This window comes from Sinohyriopsis cumingii, unplaced genomic scaffold (genome assembly GCF_028554795.1).
Source record: "Sinohyriopsis cumingii isolate HCF-2022 unplaced genomic scaffold, ASM2855479v2 utg001237l, whole genome shotgun sequence".
Lineage (NCBI taxonomy): Eukaryota > Metazoa > Mollusca > Bivalvia > Unionida > Unionidae > Sinohyriopsis > Sinohyriopsis cumingii.
This window is the reverse complement of record NW_028315973.1, coordinates 350,550-371,640: the sequence shown is the minus strand read 5'-3', so window position 1 is coordinate 371,640 and position 21,091 is coordinate 350,550. Positions and strand designations below refer to the sequence as shown.

The 21,091-nt window shown below is 34.7% G+C and overlaps 1 protein-coding gene across 3 annotated transcripts in view; it reads right to left on the bottom strand.

The window, feature by feature from the left end:
* The window catches only part of LOC149772700 (lipase maturation factor 1-like), an 82,022-nt gene that overhangs the window by 40,071 nt on the left and 20,860 nt on the right, over window positions 1-21,091 (bottom strand). For all 3 annotated transcript variants that reach the window (XM_089947463.1, XM_089947462.1, XM_089947461.1), the window contains 5 exons: window positions 18,964-19,029; window positions 17,316-17,483; window positions 9,685-9,868; window positions 7,928-8,081; window positions 4,577-4,760 (listed from right to left, as the gene is read on the bottom strand). In XM_089947463.1, coding sequence (XP_089803589.1) covers window positions 4,577-4,760; window positions 7,928-8,081; window positions 9,685-9,868; window positions 17,316-17,483; window positions 18,964-19,029 — 756 coding nt within the window. The remainder of the gene's footprint in view (window positions 1-4,576; window positions 4,761-7,927; window positions 8,082-9,684; window positions 9,869-17,315; window positions 17,484-18,963; window positions 19,030-21,091) is intronic.

Genomic DNA, 21,091 nt, shown 5'->3' with positions numbered 1-21,091 from the left:
CATGGAAAGTTCCAGTGCAAAGAGCTCTTCAAGATTACTAACAAGCTAACGTCAAAGAACAAATCTACAGCACTGCCAACTACCTTCTTCTGGACATGTTTGCAAATTTCTTCCATGACAAAGTACAAACCATCAGAGATAAGCTTGACACCACAATTTCAATTGACTCGTCGTCACCATACAGCTGGGATACAGAATTTGAGCGGCAACCATTAGCAGCATTTTAACCTGTCTCTAAGGATTTCGTACATACAATCCTGATGAACAGTGCGCCAAAGTCATGTGAACTTGATCCAATTCCAACATCACTGCTGCTTGAGTGCTTAGATCAAGTATTGCCTTCACTAACTGATGTTATTAATAGCTCTCTCTCTCATCCGGGGAATTTCCATCATTTTTCAAAACTGCCATTGTAAAGCCTCTGCTGAAGAAACCAACTCTAGACCATAACAATTTAAACAACTACCGCCCAGTTTCTAATCTCCCATTCATATAAAAAATCTTAGAAAAGGTTGTTCTATCCCAGCTTGTATCTCATCTAAATTCAAACAGTCTTTTTAGTAATGTAGAATCTGCATATCGCCCTTGCCACAGGACTGAAACTACTCTTCTAAAAGTAGTTAATGACATTCTCTCTGTGTTGGATAGCGGAAAGATTACAGTCCTCACCCTCTTTTATTTGTCTGCAGCATTTGACACAACAGACCATGATATATTACTTCACCGTCTCCAGCATGTATTTGGCATTCATGATAAAGCCTTATTGTGGTTAAAGTCCTACTTGGTCAACAGGACACAAATTGTATCTGCAAATGGAATACACTCCAGCCCAGGTGATCTATGTTGTGGTGTTCCACAGGGGTCTGTTCTTGGACCTGTTCTCTTCATTCTGTACACTCAATCGCTCTCCAGTGTCATAGATCATCATCCAGTGTCTCACCAATTGTACACTGATGACACTCAAATATACAAATCTAGCCACCCATCTGAAGTTGATGCTACCATCAAAGGTGTAGAGAGATGCATTTCTGATGTGAAATCATGGATGACATGTAACAAGCTGCAGATGAATGATGATAAAACTGAAGCCATTCTGATCACAACAGAAAGACTTTCCCATTCACATCCTTTACCTCAAACAATAAATATCAGCAACACCAACATTAAATTCACACAATCAGTATGAAACCTAGGTGTTACTCTGGACAGTACTCTCACACTGCACCAACATGTCATGAACATATGCAAGGCTGCATATCTTGAGCTGAGACTCATCAGCTCAATTCGCAAATATCTTTCAGCTGATGCCACTAAAACACTTGTGTTCATTAGTACTTTCAAGACTGGACTATTGTAACTCAATTCTGTCTGGTTATTCTCAATATCTGCTAGAAACTTCAAAACACAGCTGCTCGGATCATACTTAGAGTACCACGATCAGAGCACACCTCCCCGCTGCTCTGTACCCTACACTGGTTATCCATTCGATCCAGAATCAAACACAAAATTTGTTCTCTGTGCTAAGTTTCACTGTCGGACTCTAGTCCAACATACCTATCCGACCTCACCCATGTGTACACACCAGCAAGATACTTATGCTCCTCTTCTGACAATCATATACTCATTATTCCCACTATGAAAACAAAGTCATATGGACAGTGTTCTTTTGCATACCAGGGCCCAGCAACGTGGAATGAATTGCCCACTGAACTTAGACATGAAGACACAGTGATCACATTCAAGAGGGTTCTCAAAACTCACTTATTTCGACTGCAAGAACAAACTTAAAGACCTAATAATGCTTCCTACCTTAAATATTCTCAGCATGTTTTTTTAATGTTTTCTAATTTCATGGTGTTTGTTTTTGTAATCATGGCATTATATGTTTTTTATGTTATAGGTGTTGTCTAATGATGTAAAGCGCTTAGAGCTTCTAAAGATTAGGCACTATACAAAGTCCTCGTTATTATTATTATTATATACAAGTAAAATCACTGTAGCATCTCTTATAGTAATGACAAAACAATACATACCTGTTTGTATCTGAACTTAGCGATAAATTATACAGCAATAATATGAGTTTTCTATATCAATCACCAGACATGGACCACTAAATTACAACTTTAGCATACCGTGGAGGTATGTACCCAGGGTGCCAAAGTATAAAGACAGCAAAGTGAAAAGTCAGAAACTTTGTCATCAATGAAAGAAGAACAGGAAAGCTGGAAATTACAGATGGAATATACAGTAAAACCTGTTTTGCGAGACCATTCCTTCTGCCAACAAAAAACAATCTCTCAAGACAGGTGGTCTCTCATATCAGGCTTGTTCAAAATGACCAGTTTTCAAGGTCTAGTTTAAGAACATTTTAAAGAAAAATAACCACAATCACTGTACATATATTCTATTCTTTATTAATAATTCTTGCTAAAATATTGCATGCATCCATCTGAAAAAAATTATAAAGCAATAAGATATACTTCCATCATAAACATAAAATTAAATTTACATTTGAAGATCCCATGTACATGTATTAGCATATGAAATTGTTTCTGATTTAATCCTTTTCCTTTATAACACACTAAATTTGTTTTACCGATGCTTAAACCAATATTTTGATAGTGGCATGCTCTTTTTCACTTCTTTCAGTTACAATAAATATTTTCTCCAGCTTTACAATTTTTCTCTTTTTAGTTGTAGGTTCTTCCATTGTTATTAAGGTACAAGGTGTTAACATTATTAGTGCTCAGTTGTAATATCGACTGTCAAGATGGTTTTGACCAGGTTAAGTGCTGGGATATTCTGTACATACTTTATACCAACCTCTTTTTTGTTTTAGAACGTATAAGTGGTCACTGGATTAAATAAAGGTCGGTGGAGTTTATCCCTATTTTTGCAGTGCAGTCGTTCATAGCAGTGTCAAAATGCATATTTTGCCAAGACATCGTGGTTGCTGGTCATGTTCAGCAGGTGGTAGCTCATGACGGCATTTATATAATAAAATCAATCTGCATTACGATTGTGGTTGGAAATGACAGGTGGTCGCTCACAGCAGAGGTCGCTCATAACAGTTTTTACTGCACTTTCCTACACAGATGAAAGTCCTCCGACTTTCTTTAAGGTAGAAAACTTCCAAAATACTTGTATGGATTTTGTCTGTACAGAGTATGCTACTTGGCTTGAATGGAAGCAGTAATTGAAGAATTTGCTGGATTTGGCACCAAATTCCAGTATCAAGGGGACATCACCCTATCTAACTGCCAGGTGGGCAGATTTCTTTTAGCTTTTCAGCTAAAACGTTTTAGCCTGGAAGGTAGTAGTAGTTCTCCTAAGGTATTATGCTTGAGTAATGTATTTGAAGAAGAAATGAAAATCTGTTGACCAAGAAGTGATACGATTGTCCAGCAGCACAGACAGGTCAGCAGTTGGGACAGCATAAAAGTGGTACAAGTCACTGAAATTATAGACGCCTGACAGATGAGGCTGATACACCATGCACCTGGTCTTACCAGCACTAAGTCCAAGCACTGGGTTGCTAAGGGGGAGGGGGGGATCATCCCCTATGTCTACAGGTAGGATGATAACCTTGTAGCAAATCTAGTGGTCACCTTATGGTCTGTCTTTGCATCTGCAACTCCCACAATAACTAGACAGGGTCCATATGAACACTTTCCATGGCATGTAAAGTGACTATAACTATCAGCATTACATGGGGGGAGGTTGTAGTGCAATCACTCTATCCCCCATAATACTTGCCATTGATTTTGGATTCATATGGGTGCTGAGTGTGTCTGCATCTGAAGACTTGGAATGCATTCTCTTCTCTTTGCCATTGATCTGCTTTCTTAAGAAACCCAACAAGACCCCCTTGGACTATACACTTCAAACACTAAGTTTAGTATATAAAAGACACATTTTAATGTCTTCTGTAACTTTGAACTTCATATACTTCTTGTATTTGGACATCATTCTACCTGTGATACATTGAAAGAATTACCAAAATACAAAATATAAAAATGACTTAGTTGAAACTTGCTAACAAGAAACACCTATAATGAAAATATTGCAGTGTATCCTATAATTTCCAGAAATACAAACATGTAAACAGAAGAAAAGATCAACTGATGACCTGTTAAAAATGAAAAATTTACTAAAATTTAAAATAAAGTAAAACTTTAAAAAAACTGACACAGAGTAAAAACAGAAATATTGAAGCTGGATGATCAGAATTTTTTTCCAATGCTAATGTATTCAGGTCCTCCCACGTAACACTGACATTTCAGTAAAAGCTTAAAACTGATCGACAAATCTGATATACGAGTGACCAAGTAATGATGCACAGGGGAGGTGATCTGTAAAAGTTGCTTCCCTTTGCATATCTTTAAAGACAGAAAAGACGTCAACTTTTCAGGAAAGTTGGATTCAGGATGTAATCAAATTTTTTCCTAACGTGACTGGGTAATGTATTTGACAGAGGAACAATTAAATTCCATAAATGTAACCATTTTTAACACTATAATTGATTTTGTGGAATAAAAATTGTGTTCTTGATCGTGGGGAATGAATCTATCTTTACCTGAAAAGCAGCAAACCACATGAGCCAGTCCAACCTGAAGTGGTAGGGTGATATCAAACATGGCCACCGTGTTATATGGCCAGGCTTGCATTTGAACTCATATTCTTCCCACCTGACATTGGGGTCATAAGGGTTGACAGAATCTGTGCCTTGAAATATTACTTCAGTCCTTTCTTTTGTTACACTGAAACATAAAATATAGTCTGCTGTAAATTAAAATTAAATTAAAATTAAAGCAAAGTTGAGAAAACTCCTTGTTGTTAGACAAAACACAATCCTAACTAGATTTGTGTTTGTAAAACATTGCAGATTCAGAAAAGATAAGTCCATAAAAATTAAAATAGGTTCAAAAGATATATTTTTTATGACATAATGTAAATATCATAAATGATACATAATATCACCAACCTATATCTGTGTAGGAACTAGTAGGATAACAGGTACCATAAGCGATATATAATATCACCACAGTGTGTCTGCACAGAAACTAGAAGGATAGCATAGGTACCATAAATAATACAAAAGACCACCACACCATTTTGTACCATAAATGATGTATAATCACCACTCTGTGTCTGCATAGGAACTAGTAGGGTAATATAGGTACCATGAACAATACATAATATAATCACTCCATGCTTAACAGTTGTTTGTGTAGGAGCTAGTAAGGTATGGTTAACCAAATAGTTTAAATGACCCACACCAAGTAACCTTTACCTTTGGACAAGGTATGTGAATTGAACTAAACTTTTTTTTCTTATTTGATTTACCATGACTGTGACCTTTACATCAGAAAATCTATACGTTTCTTTATTTTACCTAAGTGCAAGCCATCCACAAAGTGTGGGCAAGAAACTTACTCTGAAACAAAAGCCTTTAACAAAACCCATTTTTCTTGGAGTCGCAATGACCATGACCTTTGACTCCCAACTTCCAGACTCTATGCTTAAGACCTCAACAAATTTTGGTCATAATACATGGTATAAAACTAGATTCATTATACAAAAACTATCTTTCTTCTTTCATTCAGTGTATTTGACCTCTGACCCTTCTACCCCAAAATCAATAGGCTTCTTTCTAATCAAATATATAAACTGTCCCCAAACATTGGCAAAGGTATGTGGATGAAAATTGAATTTATTTTGGAAGAAACCATTTTTGATTTATCTACCAGCGACCATAACCTTTGACCTTTTGCCTCCAAATCAATATGCTTCTACATTGCTCCAAGAGCAAGCCATCCACAAAGTTTAGTACAGGTCAGTGATGTAGAACTTAAGTTATTATGTGGAAACAGTTTTATTCTTTCAGTCATAGTGACCTTTACCTTTTGACACCTAAACTGATGGCATTTTTTCTTACTCCAAGTACAAGTTATCTATGAAGTCTGGTCCAGGCCTGTGATACAGAACCAATGCTTTAGTGCAGAAATCATTCTTCTTCTTAGATATAGGGACCCTGAACTTTGATCGTTTGACTCAAATGCTGACAGGCCTCTTCCTTGGCCCATATGAAGGCTGTTTATAAAGTCTGGCAATAATAAATTGTAGAGAACTCAAGTTATTGTTTAGAAATGAAATAGACTGATGAACAAATGGATGGAAGGATGTAATTAAATGCCTTGGCACTAAATAACCTATTTGTGTTGCTGTGCCATTAAATCCAAACCAAATGATCTTGCTATACCATTTTAATCAAATACCAGGCAAATGTGATGCTATCAGAACACATGACCTCTTTTTGTTGTCCATCAGATCTTTGTGTAGGACTATGGTGATCCGATTTTAATCAGATTGGGATGTTTCAACATAAAAGACAATGCAAAGGGATTATAACTAGCTAAACATGAAAGTCTTTCAGGAGGATAAAAAGTAAAGAAACTATGTACACAAGAAACTGATCAAATTGCAGAATGATGAGTCAATATAAAATACACCCACCCCACAATGATACTGACATCATATTTAAAAATGTAATAAATTATAACAGGTATCTGATTTTATAAATCACCAATAAAATGAGTGACCGGTTTATGTTCTCTGCTCAATTTCAAGTGGTTCATCCAAGGCAAGGTTTGCTGTGCACCCTATATTTTATTAACAGGAACAGCTCAACACTGAAACCGTAAACCAAAATCTGTTGTTGATCAATGTGCTGGCATTACTTTAACTAATGTCTACACTGACCTTAGTCCTACAATGTAAGACATAAATTTATTATGTATTTATTTATACACTAATTATGCATTTATAAATTTATTATGTACGGAACAGTCATCAGCATCGTAGTGTCATAACCATCAGTGCTGTGTTCCAACTGCATCAACTGTGGAAATGGAGGTGAAATTTTCAAGAATATCTCACCAAGTTGGCAGCCATACTGACTCAGTCTCAAGGACTGGCATCTAAATGCTTTATTCATACTATCCTTACAATGATGCATTTTTCCCTTATAACAATTAGTCCAGTCACAATCCAGTGGTTGTGTTTTTAAACTGGTTAAGAGTGACGGTAGCTGAGGATTGCTGAAGTTGTTTGAACTAGTCCATTTTCTTTAATAAAATCAATACGTCTGAACACAATGATCCAAAAGTGATCAGAATATTGTTAAAGAGACTCAACCATTTTTTCAAATGAATTCAGCATTCCCCAGCTACCCACTGTTCTTCAACCAACAGACATGCAAGAAAAAGTCATCAAAGTATGTGTGTGAAATCTGGGTTTTTAATGTAGCATTAACAATTTTTCAGTCTCATTGCTATGATGTTTGCAGTGAGGCAGTTTATAGAGTTGTCTAACACATGGGCATCATGCTGCAGACATGTAGCATCATGTCTCACCCAGTCACATTATCCTGACATCAAGCTGGCCAGTCCTAACACTAACCTCTTAATGCTGATTGCCAAGCAAGGCAGCTGCTAGCACCATTTTTATAAGTCTTTGGTATAACTCAGCTGGGGTTCGAACCCAAGACATCCTGTATCCATGGCAGACACTCCAACCACTTAGGCCACCAGAGTGGTCATCAGAGCAAGTATAGTATAGATAAACCAATACTCAATCCATATTCAGCTTGTGACACACAGAAAGCACTGATGTAATTCACTGTTCCATAACAGAAATGCTGTACAAGAGCAAAACAGGTAATTTTTACATTTCCTGCGAACAAAATATCTACAATGCATGACAATTTGCAGCCAAATTCTTATTTTTTATGTGATTCATGCCTGCACTAATTCAAAATTATTACATTAAATTTTGCATTTTAGTAGTCTTGTCAAAACAATATCATAGGTGCAACCATGTAATAGGATAGAATAACAAAATAATGTTGATTCAAACCTAATTTTACCTTCCAAAAGCCCCATAGGTATTGACAAGCCTAAATGGATCAAAGGATGTGTTCATAGCTTGTCTTGAAGACAGAAGGTTCTGAACCACTGGTATACTCAGGTATGCTATCAGGACCCCCAGGCCGATGTTGAAAACTCTACGAATGTAGTTACCTGCATTAATATAAACAATGAAATCTCAGTGACTAGTTATACACAATTGTACTTTAATAATAAAATGCTTCTCTCTCTAAAACAATATAGTATATTCTCTGCAAATTTTATCCAACCTTTGATCCCATGTGTTTTTAATGTTCTTTTATTGTGAAAAGGTTTATAAATAAGATACTACTTATATGAATGCTAACGATTCAATGACATGAAATACTGCAGAGCCATCTGGTGGTACAAGTCTGGATTCATATATTTTTTTTTACCATGCTCTGATGTGCAGTAAATTCTGGTTGGACACCCATAAATGGTAATCATTTGTCTCTGGTGACCATAATGTTTTGGTTCAATCAGTCTACTCTGCAACAATTTGCTTGAGGAAGCAACATCCTACCATGCATATCTTTGGTAATATGGGGACCAATGTAAGATGCAGAGCAACTTGCAACAGTATAGTGTATTTATCTGTTATGTCTCTTATTTCAAATAATTTCTTCATTGTAATCTTTAGTTACCTACATAACTTACTTTATGGTGGACCCCTACCCCCAATCATCAAAACGCCATTTTATTTTTCTATATATTTAATTTAGGATAAATAGACAAGTTAATTTTAGTCTTTTCACACTTCCAAGAAGTCGAAAATCAAAAGTGATCATTGGTACTAAGTCCTTTTATTACTGAAAAAGTGCACCTTCCTTCATTAAAAGTGCCTCTAATGGTAGAAGTGCCACTTCCTCAATTAAAAGTGCCCACAATGCTAGAAGTGTCTCTTCACTCATTAAAAGTGCCCCAATGCTAGAAATGTCCCTTCACTCATTAAAAGTGCCCCATATGCTAAAAGTGTCCCTTCACTCATTAAAAGTGCCCCTAATGCTAGAAGTATCCTCTCACTCAATAAAAGTGCCCCTAATGCTAGGAGTTCCTCTGTCCTTCATTGAAAGAGCTGCCAATGCTAGAAGTGCCCATTCTTTTATTAAAAGTGCCCCTAATGCTAGAAATGTCCTTTCCTTCACTAAAAGTGCCCTTAATGCCAGGAGTTCCCCTGTCCTTCATTAAAAGTGCCCCTAGTGCTAGAAGTGCCCCTTCACTCATTAAAAGTGCCCTTAATGCTAAAAGTGTCCCTTCACTCATTAAAAGTGCCCCTAATGCTATAAGTGTCCCTTCACTCATTAAAAGTGCCCTATATGCTAGAAGTGTACCTTCACTCACTAAAAGTGCCCTATATACTATAAGTGAACCTTCACTCATTAAAAGTGCCCCTAATGCTAGAAGTGCCCCTTCACTCATTAAAAGTGCCACTAATGCTTAATAAGAAGTGTCCCTCTTGTCCTCTGTAAAAATAATTACAGGACAGATCACTCTAACACTTACCTTTAAGAAAACCGATCCATACAAAATCTACATTGGCTGGATTCTTGAATGCTGCTATATACTAGTTTGCTTGTGAAGCTATTAAGATATTATGAGTCTATGATTACACAATCATTTCTACAACACTTCATTTCCTAACTGAAATATTATTGTTCAACAGAATTTCTGGAAGAGATAAATAATGCATTTTATTTAAAGATCAGGCAATGTCAGTAGTTAAGAAAATTCTTACAAACATTGAGACTCCGTGATTTTCCATCCTTTTCACCCTGTTGTATTTTCCACACTTTATAAAACACGGACCCCTGTTGCCCTGAGAACATCCAGGCAATGCTGGCATCATCAAAACATGCCAAACTTGGCAGTATGGTCAGCCAATTTAGAAAACTGAGGTTACCACTTATAATTAGGACCACCTGTTGTAGCAAGAAAAACATTAGATATTGAGCATTACATGAATTGTAAATCAATCACTTAAAACAAATGTACCATATATATTCAGTTGTAAGACCAACTGCACACTGCACAGACACAGACATGACATTACATAATGTGCAGTAGATCTGGGTCTCTGTAGTTTGTTAGAAATAATCAGTGGCAAAAAGAACACAGACCCTAAGCTGCCACCATTTTACGCAATGGCAGATAAGGGTTTATTTTGTTTGCAACTGGACTCAACTTACAAGTGGTATATACGGCATGATCAAAAATGAGGAAAGGTTTTAAACTCAAGGGTTTAAATTTCTCTTTGGTTTTGAAGCAAATATTCTCTTTACTAGAGCAGGGTTCAACAAATTTTGTGCCCAGATCCTAGTGTTGTTCTGATTATCGATTATAATCGATAATCAGTTGGTTGGGTGAACCAATTCGCTAACTGATTATGAAACGCCATAATCGGTTGCATGGTAAGGGAGACAACTGTGAAGCGCCAGACACAGACTAGTTCCCTCCCTTTGTTTGTTGGGAAGAAAACCGAGGATTCCGAACAAAAAATTTAAAATGCCACTAAATATCATATATGTGCCATGGATGAAAATGATCCCAAAACAATATATCCATATCCTGGAGGAAAAGCTCGTTCTCGCGTTTGGACATATTTCGGATTTTACAAAGCACAGGAGGGTCCACCGACAAAGGAGAATTTAGATACGATGAAGGTCATATGCAAAATCTGCAGAAAGGAATATGCAAACAAAGGTAGGTCCAGCTATTTTCATTGAAATCAACAAGGCGATACATTTGGTTCTTTATATTTTTGGCAAACACATACTCCAATACATACTGCAAAAAATGAACAGTATTCTAATTTTATTTTGGTGTTACACAAAAACAAAATTATCATGTGATATGCCTTACATTGTATGACTGTGGAAACAGTATGATATAAGCTTTCCGATCCACTACAGTAGAGCTGAATTATTTATTCCCTTCATAACTTCCAAATATAAAACCATACTTCATAGTTAGAAACTTTTAGGATAAGTTGGAAACAAATATAAACGACAATTGCAATTATTAGGAGACAGATCACCCTCATATAAAATAAATGAGCTGCAATTGTAAAGTTACCACACACACACACACACATAAATATATATATATATATATATATATATATATATATATATATATATATATATATATATATATATATATATATATATATATATATATATGTGCATGCTGTCTACATAACGGACCATGCATCTGGTGAATGTCGTTTCGGAAAAACGTTTCATGGCATTCCAATATCTAAAATTTTTAATCAAGTTTTATTTTCATTAAATTGTTTGTGTACTGTGTGCTTTCCTCTTATATAGCATGTGTTGTTGTCGTTAAAATACTTCAAATTTCGTTTCATAACAAAGCTCCATGTCATGATTATGGTTGAAATACATAAATGATCAGAAGATTATCCTGCTATTTAGGCATATATGACGGAAAAGTGATATCTGAGGTTTACTACAGATGTTCCCTAAAACATGCCACTATTTAAAAACAAAAGAGCACATTTTAAAATGTTGCAGATTAAATTTAAAATATATGTGCAAGTTTAATATTAATTTAAATCCTCCTTTTCTTGTCTCATTTTTTTTAATAATTTGATTCAATTGATTTAATATACTTGTGCATAAATTATTTGTTGTTTGCTTTTATTTCAATATAAAAACATTTATTTCAAATACATTCCAGGCAATACAACAAATCTGGCCTTTCATCTTGATCATGACCATAAGGAAATGGGATCAACAAGAAGTGCTTATGTTCCCTCCCCACCCAAACAGACTAAGATTGATGAACAATTTAAGAAGCTAACGGAGAGGATGTCAGCTACAAAGCTGAAAGAAATGGATGATGCACTCTTGAAACTCATTGCTGGCAAAGTTCTTCCGCTGAGCCTCGTTAACCATAAATATTTTAGAAACTTTGTGATGCTTCTTAATCCAAAGTAAATTTTGAATGATAACACCATAAATTATTAATATTTATTCAAATTGACAGTGAGAAAACAAAAAGTGTTAATCCATTTGATTCTAGACGTCAACACTGTAAGGTGTTGAATTTTGAATTTTCATACCTAAATTAAGCAACGTTTCATTAAATATAATGCTGTCCTGTCTAATTAAACATTACATAAATTCATTGTTTTCACTATATTTAGACACAAGGAATATTCCAAACTGAATAAATGTTTCAAACTTTACATTTTCAGGTATGAAATTCCAGGTCGTAAATCAGTGTCCTCCAAACTAGCTGAGAAGAAAGACCAGGTTGAGAAAAAAGTGAAAGAGGAACTACATGATGTTTTGGATATAGCTGTTACTCATGAAGCATGGACTTCATTAAATACAGAAAGTTATAGTACAGTGACTGCACATTTTATTTCCAAAGATTTGGAATTGAAAAGTGTTGTGTTAGAAACACGAAAAGTTGAAGGCAGTCACACTGGGGAAAACATAAAAGAAAGCCTGTTGGCCACTAAGAGGCAATGGAGTCTTCCAACACCAACCGGAGTCACAGATAATGCAGCCAATGAGATAAAGACTTTTGATTTACTTCAGTGGACTCGATTTGGCTGTTATGGTCACAGAATCAACCTTATTGTGAAAAAAGCTTTAGCTATACCAGAACTGTCATGAATCATTGCAAAGGGGCGCAAACTTGTGACCTTTTTCCATCAAAGCACGAGCATAAATGATTTGTTAATGAGTAAACAGTAGTTACTACTTGACGTAGGTGCTAGAGGACACAAGTTCAAGATGGACGTTCCAACTAGATGGAATAGCACTCATGACATGCTTGAATGACTGCTTGAGCCTGCTATTATGGCTATTATCAGTGACCCAAACATCAACAAGTCAGCAGCTGCAACATTGAAAAATTAAGTCTATACATTTGACAAACAAGCATTGGTTGAAAAACTTGTGGAAGTTCTCTCACCATTCCTGAATGCAACAAACAGTGTTTGCGGAAACAAATCACCAACCCTTCATAAAGTTATCCCAATACTTCTTAAACTTACCAAATGTATAGAAACGAATGTTAATGATCTACCTCCAATTGCCAAATTTAAAGATGTCATGAGACAAGAACTTGACAACAGAACACAGGACAAAGATCTAGCTCTGTTGGACTGTTTATTGCATCATACTATGAAGGATCTTGAGTTTCCACCTGACAGTGAGCAAGAAGATGGACATGCTCTGCTTTTGAAGGTTGCTCTTGATATGGCTGATGTCAAAGTGAATGTCAAAGTGGAGCCAGGGACTAGTGATGAACAGCCTTCAGACACATTGCCACCTCTACCAATAGTTCCAGCACTACTAAATGTCAGAGATGACAATGGTAAAACTGTGGTTACACCTAGTCCACCAAACAAGAAAGCAAAGGTCAATGTTGACATGGATGATTGGTTGCAAGATGTTGTTTGCCTTGGTGAAAGTCAACAGCCAATAACAGATGTCATCCACCAGGAGATTTCCAGATATCTAGCTGCTGCTCCATCTGATATTGGTAGTGTCGGTGTAACAAAAACAAGAATAAGCAGTATTCTGAAAAATGATTTATGTGTTCAGTATTACTCAAACATTTGATTTATATTTTATTGTACCTTCTGTTTAACTTGTGATATGGATAATATTTTGATCTAGTCTTAAGAATTCTAGTTTAAATCATTATGTGACTTTGCTGTTAAACTGTCAAGTTAATAAATGTAAACATTATTTGGTGTTTTGTTTTAGTTTAAATGTAAAATGCGAATGATTGGTTCATTGTTAGTGCAATTATCAGTGTTCTGAAAAATGACATTATCTGTACTAGTCAAACCTTTAATTTTGTTTAATGTGGACAACATTTTAGTCAAGTTTTAAGAATTTTAGCTTTAGATGTTCTTTCTTTACATAATTACATGATTTTGCTGATAAATTGTTCAGTTAATAAATTTGAAAGTTTTTATAATTGGTGTTCTTTTTTTTGTTTAAATCTAAACTGCTTTGATTGTAGTATTAGTAAATAATGACAAGCAAGAAAAGCATGTCCTTCTATACTTTAAACCATAGACAAATCACATATGAATAAAAGTGTTCTGGGGGATTGCAACAGTCTTTCAGTTGCATAAAACTGATAAGCCAAAGAAGGTTGCTTTTGTAGAACAAAAATAACACAATGCAATAAAAAAGTAATATTTTTATGAGGTTAAAGTATATATATAAAAGAGATTACTCCTGTATATTTATTAACATTTTACACTTTTGAACAAAGATATAACCCTGTAAGAAACAAAAATTAACATTTACTTGTAGTAACTGATTATAATCAATTATCAGTAAGTTGTATGCAACTGGTGATCGATCATGAACTTCTAACAGATTCCCATCACTACCAGATCCAAGGAACTACCATAAAGTTGGATTTAAGCAACTGTAATTCTTACAATCTTTTTTACCCATTGATTTTTTTTGTACATAGCTGATCAATTAAGGCCATTAATTATTTGACTGTACTAACCTTTTCCACACAAAGAAGTAGATTTTAAAATAAAAATGCACCAGAATGTTGTAAAAAATACCAAAACCAGTGTATCCCCCAGGGGTGTAAAATTGAGGGTTAAAAAAACCTAGGTGTCAGAACTGGGGGTCAAATAAAAAATGTGGTGGTCAAAAAATGTACTGACAAATTTTCATCTCACCCATATTTTTTTCAGCATGAAACAGGATATTGCAACTTGCACAATATACTCTCTCTAAAAATACAAATAAACCAACATGGACAATTAACCAACAAATGCACTGTCCATTCAAAGAATAATTGTATTAGTTCATTTTTATTTTATTTTCAAGTTGTACTTATAACAGTCTCATTATAATCTTTTTGTAGCAATATTTTAGACAACACATTACATATAAGCCAATACAAAAAGCCAATTAAACCTTTTTAACCAAATGGCAGTTAATCTACTGCCTGTCATAAAACGTTGTACTCTCATCGGCTTCATTGTACTTCATTCAAGAACACAATTATCCAAAAATCAAGGAGGCTAATGATTCATCTTCTTTCTAATAAGTTGCACTTGAACTTTAACATCTTTCTTTTACTGCAGCAAGTTAAAAACCAACAAAATCTGCAATGACCCCTGACTTTGTAATCCAACTAACACATTTGTCTCATCAAGTTTACTGATTTCTTTGTTGTGAAAGAATGTCTTGGTTATAATGTGTTCTCCAGATATCTTGTGGCGAACAAGTGCAGATTTTTAAAAATTCTTAAACCCTGTCACAAAAGGATTATTTACTTTTGCAGTTTTCCCAATCATGTGATCAGAAGGCACATGGTAATCCTAATGGATGTGCTTTATTCCAGTCAAGGGAATTATTTTCTTCATTTTTCATTAAAGTTAGATCCACAGTTACTCTTCTGTGTTCTGCTTCTTTCACTTTCTTTGCTAATGATTCTTAGTCCAAGCCGTTTTAATCTGGTGATCACTTTCTAGTGCAACAAGCACTGACGTTAAACATCTGGATGACATCTTGATGAGCTCGCAAGATTAGGGGAAGCTACTCAGTCATAACATTGCCTATGCTAGTCTGGTTCCCTGTTTTGTATGTTCCCTGTGTTGCACTCGGCTATGCAAATAGCGGAGTGCAATGCAGGGAGCATACGAAGCAGGAAACCAGGCTATGCCTATGCTCAAAGTATACACGTTGCCATCCCTCATCCAAAGCAATGAATATTAAATAAATCCTGATCGATTCATGCAAATCCTCTGCAAAAAAAAACAACCCGCATGGCAACAAAATGTGTGTCAATTTTCTCCAGCGTGCATCCCTGATGCACAAATGTGCGTAAAGGGAAACAGTGCAAAACAACAAAAAAAAGCTCCTAATATTTGCTTAAACTCTGTTCCATGTATCAACTTTTCTTTGCATGGGATTTGTGTGCATATTTAAGATTTTCTCTCCAATAACCAGCTATGTTTCAATACAATGTAGGGTAAACTGAAATTAGTACAATACCTTTGGCTATTTTGTACATCTGAATCATATGTACAAATCTTTCCAATCATATTATTATAACACTTACCAGTATCCATCATTGCGAGCTAAATTTAGGTAAAGATATGACAGATATTTACAGGACTTCATGTCTTTTAATTTGAAAATCTTTTACATAAATCATAATTAGTCTCCATTAATACAAGTCAGTCAGTGCCTTTTTTGAAGACAATGTGAAGATTTTGAACATATGAGCTTTGTGTTACAGAAATTGATGTCCATTGCAAGTGAACACAATGAGGGAAATAATGAGGACTAAGTGTATAGTGTAATGCCAGGTGCTTAATCAGGTAAGTTTCTTAACCAACAAAACTTATATACTGCCAACAGAAAGGTCAAATCATTGAATATGAAGTAACAACCATGCTTGGTATAATCAAAGATTGGACCAAATGATGCTAAATTACAGGAAGAGTATGTATTTCTGATATAGGGTAATATTCTTTGTTAGGAATATAGATGTCTGTTTTTGCTTACAAAGAAAACAACAGCTTGCTAAATTATCATTCTTGGGTTTAAACTAAAAGAGTTTAAATGGATATAAATATTGTGAATATTTAAATATAAATTAGATATTTTGTATACATTTCTATATAATATTACTCTTTTCTTTTTCTCAGCTTATTGGGGACAGCTAGGCACATTGAGCAAAATGGCATGAAGAAGAGCTGAAATCTTTATTTCTCTTTCTGTCCCTCTGTCTCATCTCAGGACATATTTTTGGTGGATCACAATGTGTAAAAAAAACACTGTTAACGACCTTATCTATTTGAATACACAAATATCTACATAAATTCTAATCACATATTGTACTATTGAATGTTGTTTAAGTGCAACTAATTTGGATGACATGAATTTAATGTTGACAATCATGTAGATATTTCTGGAGTCGACCCCAATATCAATTCCTTATTTTGTCATACATGATCGCTTCCCCAAAAGTGATAATGTTTGTACAGAATATTTTTCGTACTCTGAAGAAGAAAAAAGGCATTTTTTACATGTAAAATAATTAAAAGACACAGTACCCCATATTAAACCCAGGTGACCCAGAGTCCAGCAGAGCTTACACATTCTTTGAAACAAAAATTTGAAAGTCTTTATCAGGTTTTCTACTGCTTGAAATTGATTTTTTTTCCCCACTTATGAACCTTTTGTTTTAGAAAACAACCATTTTTAATATCAGAAGCTGTTACTATGTTAAGACTATCTCATAACATTATCATGAGGTGTCCAATATAGGTTCTGGTGTAATTAGAATACGTTTCATACAATTTCTCAGAGTACTTCCCAACAAGCTCTTACAATTTACCTGGAAAAGAATCTGTAAACTCCCACCGATCATCCTGAAGGGTCTAGGCATAAACAACAAGAATGGTGCTATCAGCTCTATAAAGTGATTACTTAGAGTCTCAAACTTGTGGAACACCTCTGGAGACTGGTGCATATAGTAGCTCATTGGATTTGGAACTGGCTGGGTCTGAAACAATAAATAAATGTAAACCATTCTGATACTGATAAGTTTACGAAAATAGTATCAATAAGTTTATATCTTTACTGTTTTACAAAGAAAGCCAGCATCATCCCTATGGTATGGTTTGTATCATGAACAGATCATGATGTGACCAGGATATCACACAGACTATGCCATGTCCCCTGTGTGATGCTATTCAACTGAAGCAAACAAGACATAGTCATTTTTAAAATGGCTGGGTAAACTTTTGACCACAATGTCTACCATTTATGACATTTTGTATACAGTTGAGACAATGAATACATATAAACAAACAGGCCATGACTTGCATGTCAAGCCCATGTTTGAAGAACTCCTATAAAAGGAGTGACCTTAACCTGAAAGCCAAAAGGTTGATTGAGCATTTAATGGAATGTACTGCATTAGCTTTATAGTGATTTATCTTACATATAAGAATGAAACTGGTAATTCAGTGTCAAAAACATCGCAAGTAAAATATCGCATGTAACAGATTTTACAGCATTTCCTGTTTCTGAAATCAATCCAAATTAAAGATTTTTCTATTTTTTTCATGCATATAATTTGATAATAAATTTAGGGTTTTTCCTAAGAATGATTCTGTTGAATATGTCTTACCTGCTTCACCTGTTGAGTATTTAATAAAAAAAGTTAGCAGTAGAGGGATTACAAGCACACTTGGCTTTCAATGGGTATAAATACTGATACACATATAACGCTGCATGACCCAAAAGTGAGAAAAATACTGAATAAGCTTTCACTCTGTATCTCACAATGAATAACCCCCACAATCCCATTATATAACAAATAACTTGCTTTATCTATTGCTCTTATTGATCAGTGGATCAAAACAGCTTTACTCCTAAGATTATACATTAATAAAACTACTTCATCTGTGACAGTAGAAAATAGTCATTAATTTACAAAAATTTGAAGCATTTATGAAAATTTATAGAGCACTGCTTCTTCAACTGTCATGCCTCCTTTTTGCTGTAAACATTAATAATGAAAATCTGCACAAAGATGTTTTGAGCTGACCCTATAAAATGCTTGATGTATTTGTGCTGACATGATAAATTCCATCTATGACTTTATAAGAAAGTCCATGGAGCAAGTAAGATACAAGAGTTCAGAGAATAGTGTATATAAATAAAAAATATAAAAAAGAAAAACAAAACTTAATCAAAACCATAGCAGTAGATGATGATGTTGTAGTGTCCAAATAGTGACTGCCTACTCCACATTAATGTGAATGCAATAAAGGAAACATAATTAACATCTTTAAATATCACACTCAGTTTCATCCATATTTTGGCATCTGTTCACGTATATGTATTTGAGAGAGATTTTTAAATTAACAGCATTCCATTCTCAAATCCCCTGCTTTTCTGACTATATGTACACTGAATGTTCCAAACGTAACAAACATAATGATACAAAACAACTAAAAGATAATAGTTTGATTTACCTCATAGTGATAGTTCATACACGTCAGATCCCTCCAGCACTGGTCACCCCTTATCTTGATCAAACCCTCAAATGACAAAAAATAATGTAGTATGTATAATACAAATCATAAGGTGTCATGCTAGGACCACTTCCAAATTTCCACACAAAATACTTCACTAATGTTTAAAAAAAAATCATTATTGAAATGAAGGGTATAGCCTTCAATTATGGTGGTAAAAAAATTCAGAGTTTTTGTTAAGAAAACCAATTAATAACATTACATCAGATGATATAGACATATTTCCCTAACATTGTGTATTCAGTTGTTTCAGGTATGACTGGTACCCAGTTATTGATATACGTTGTTTACACTGATTATAAAAATGAACAAGTCGAGCCATAAACGATTTATATCCTCACATTACGCACCTACAATACGGATTTCATAGTTCAGTGCTAGAAGTCCCAAGCAGATGGTTGCAAAATTTTGCACTGGACATGAACAATTCCCTTGTGTATCAGAAAAGGGATGTTCTTTAGAATGGTTCTCTTTTAGATCTGATTCCAACTTAACTTTATGGATATCAACAAATATATTTTTTCATACTTTTTTTTCATTCCCTGAAACTTCTTGTTTCAAATTAATCAAGTCTTATTAATTGCTAAATTATGGATTTCTATATGTTCCTTTGTTTAGAAATTTAATGCTGTATTATATATACAATCTTGAAAAAATGTAACTCTAGTACAAGTCTGCATCTTCACAGTGAAAATCTACAGAAAATAGCACAAGACCCCAAACTTTTAAATCTCAAAATATTTTGGTTTTAGAGAATTTTTATTGTAACTGGCAATTTTGAAGATTACTAATGCTAATATAGCATTTGCGAAATTGTTTCAAAGTTAAAGAAGTGAAGAGGTGTCTTAAGTCTGTGAATATATAAATACAATATTCCTACCATCCAATAATGCCTACTGGTGAACCTGCATCAAAACGCTTGTATAAAACAAAAGTGGTACAAAGAAATATTTTCATAGAATCTGGACATGGAAAACACAGTATAACATCTCTTCTAAATAAGTTGTAGAAAATAAAAATATGTAAATAAATGTATTTACTAAGACCTGCCCTTATGCACCATTATTGTTGAATGAGAATGAAAAGAATGAAATCAAGCGCATTTCTGTGGAATTAAGCCAGAGTATCTTCTTGCTCTCAATTTATCTTCCTCCTATATCATGGTACTTACTTCTACATTAAACAGAATTGTCTTAAACGTTTTGGTGTTATCTGCATTAAAATTCAAGTGATCAAAACAAATTTTTCAATTAAAATATGCTTCTTCAATAATACTCATCACAAATCAAGCCATCCCTGCTAAAATATTCTGCTCTGGGAGTAAAAGTTTGTTTGGCTATATATGTGGTAGTCAGAGTGATCTCCCCTTATAAAAGGGATTGTACCAAATTATGTGTGCACCTCAGTTACTAATGAAGCAGAATACATGCTCTGCTATTAGAGTGGCTGGGAGTGAGCATCTGTATAATGACTGGGTAAGCATTACTGAAGATACACTTTAGTAGCAAAACTGGCTTCTTCAAATACATTACCTGATCATATTAACTTAGCTCAAAAGGTAAAAGGTGGAAGTAGTTACGGGTATATGAGACAGCTTCTAGACTGAGAACATGCCTGGAGCACTGTGTCCAAATGTTTGTGTCTTGGCTTGAGGAAAAGGAATATTTTCCCATTTTGAAAATTTAGTGGAAAACCCAATGAGAATGGTATTGTTTGTTTCAAAAGGCAAAATTTTGACCTCCGTTGGGACAATAGAACCTTCTGTATTGGCCACATAAATAGGCTCCTGGGTCAATGGGAGCCACTGCTGCAATGAATTCTCTTGCTGAGAGACTCTTCTGTGTAAGAATCATAGCTGCCATTTATCTTATTTTCAATGTGCATTCCTGAGGGAGACACACTATGTAGATGTATGTTGAACTCCATACCAAATTGGGTAACTGCTGACTTGGTATGATATTAGATATTTCCTTGTGACAAAAAATCCAGAATAAGGAGGAGTTTAACCTGGGATTTCATGTCTTGATTAAAAATACAACTCACCTGGTGACTCATTTAAAAACATAAC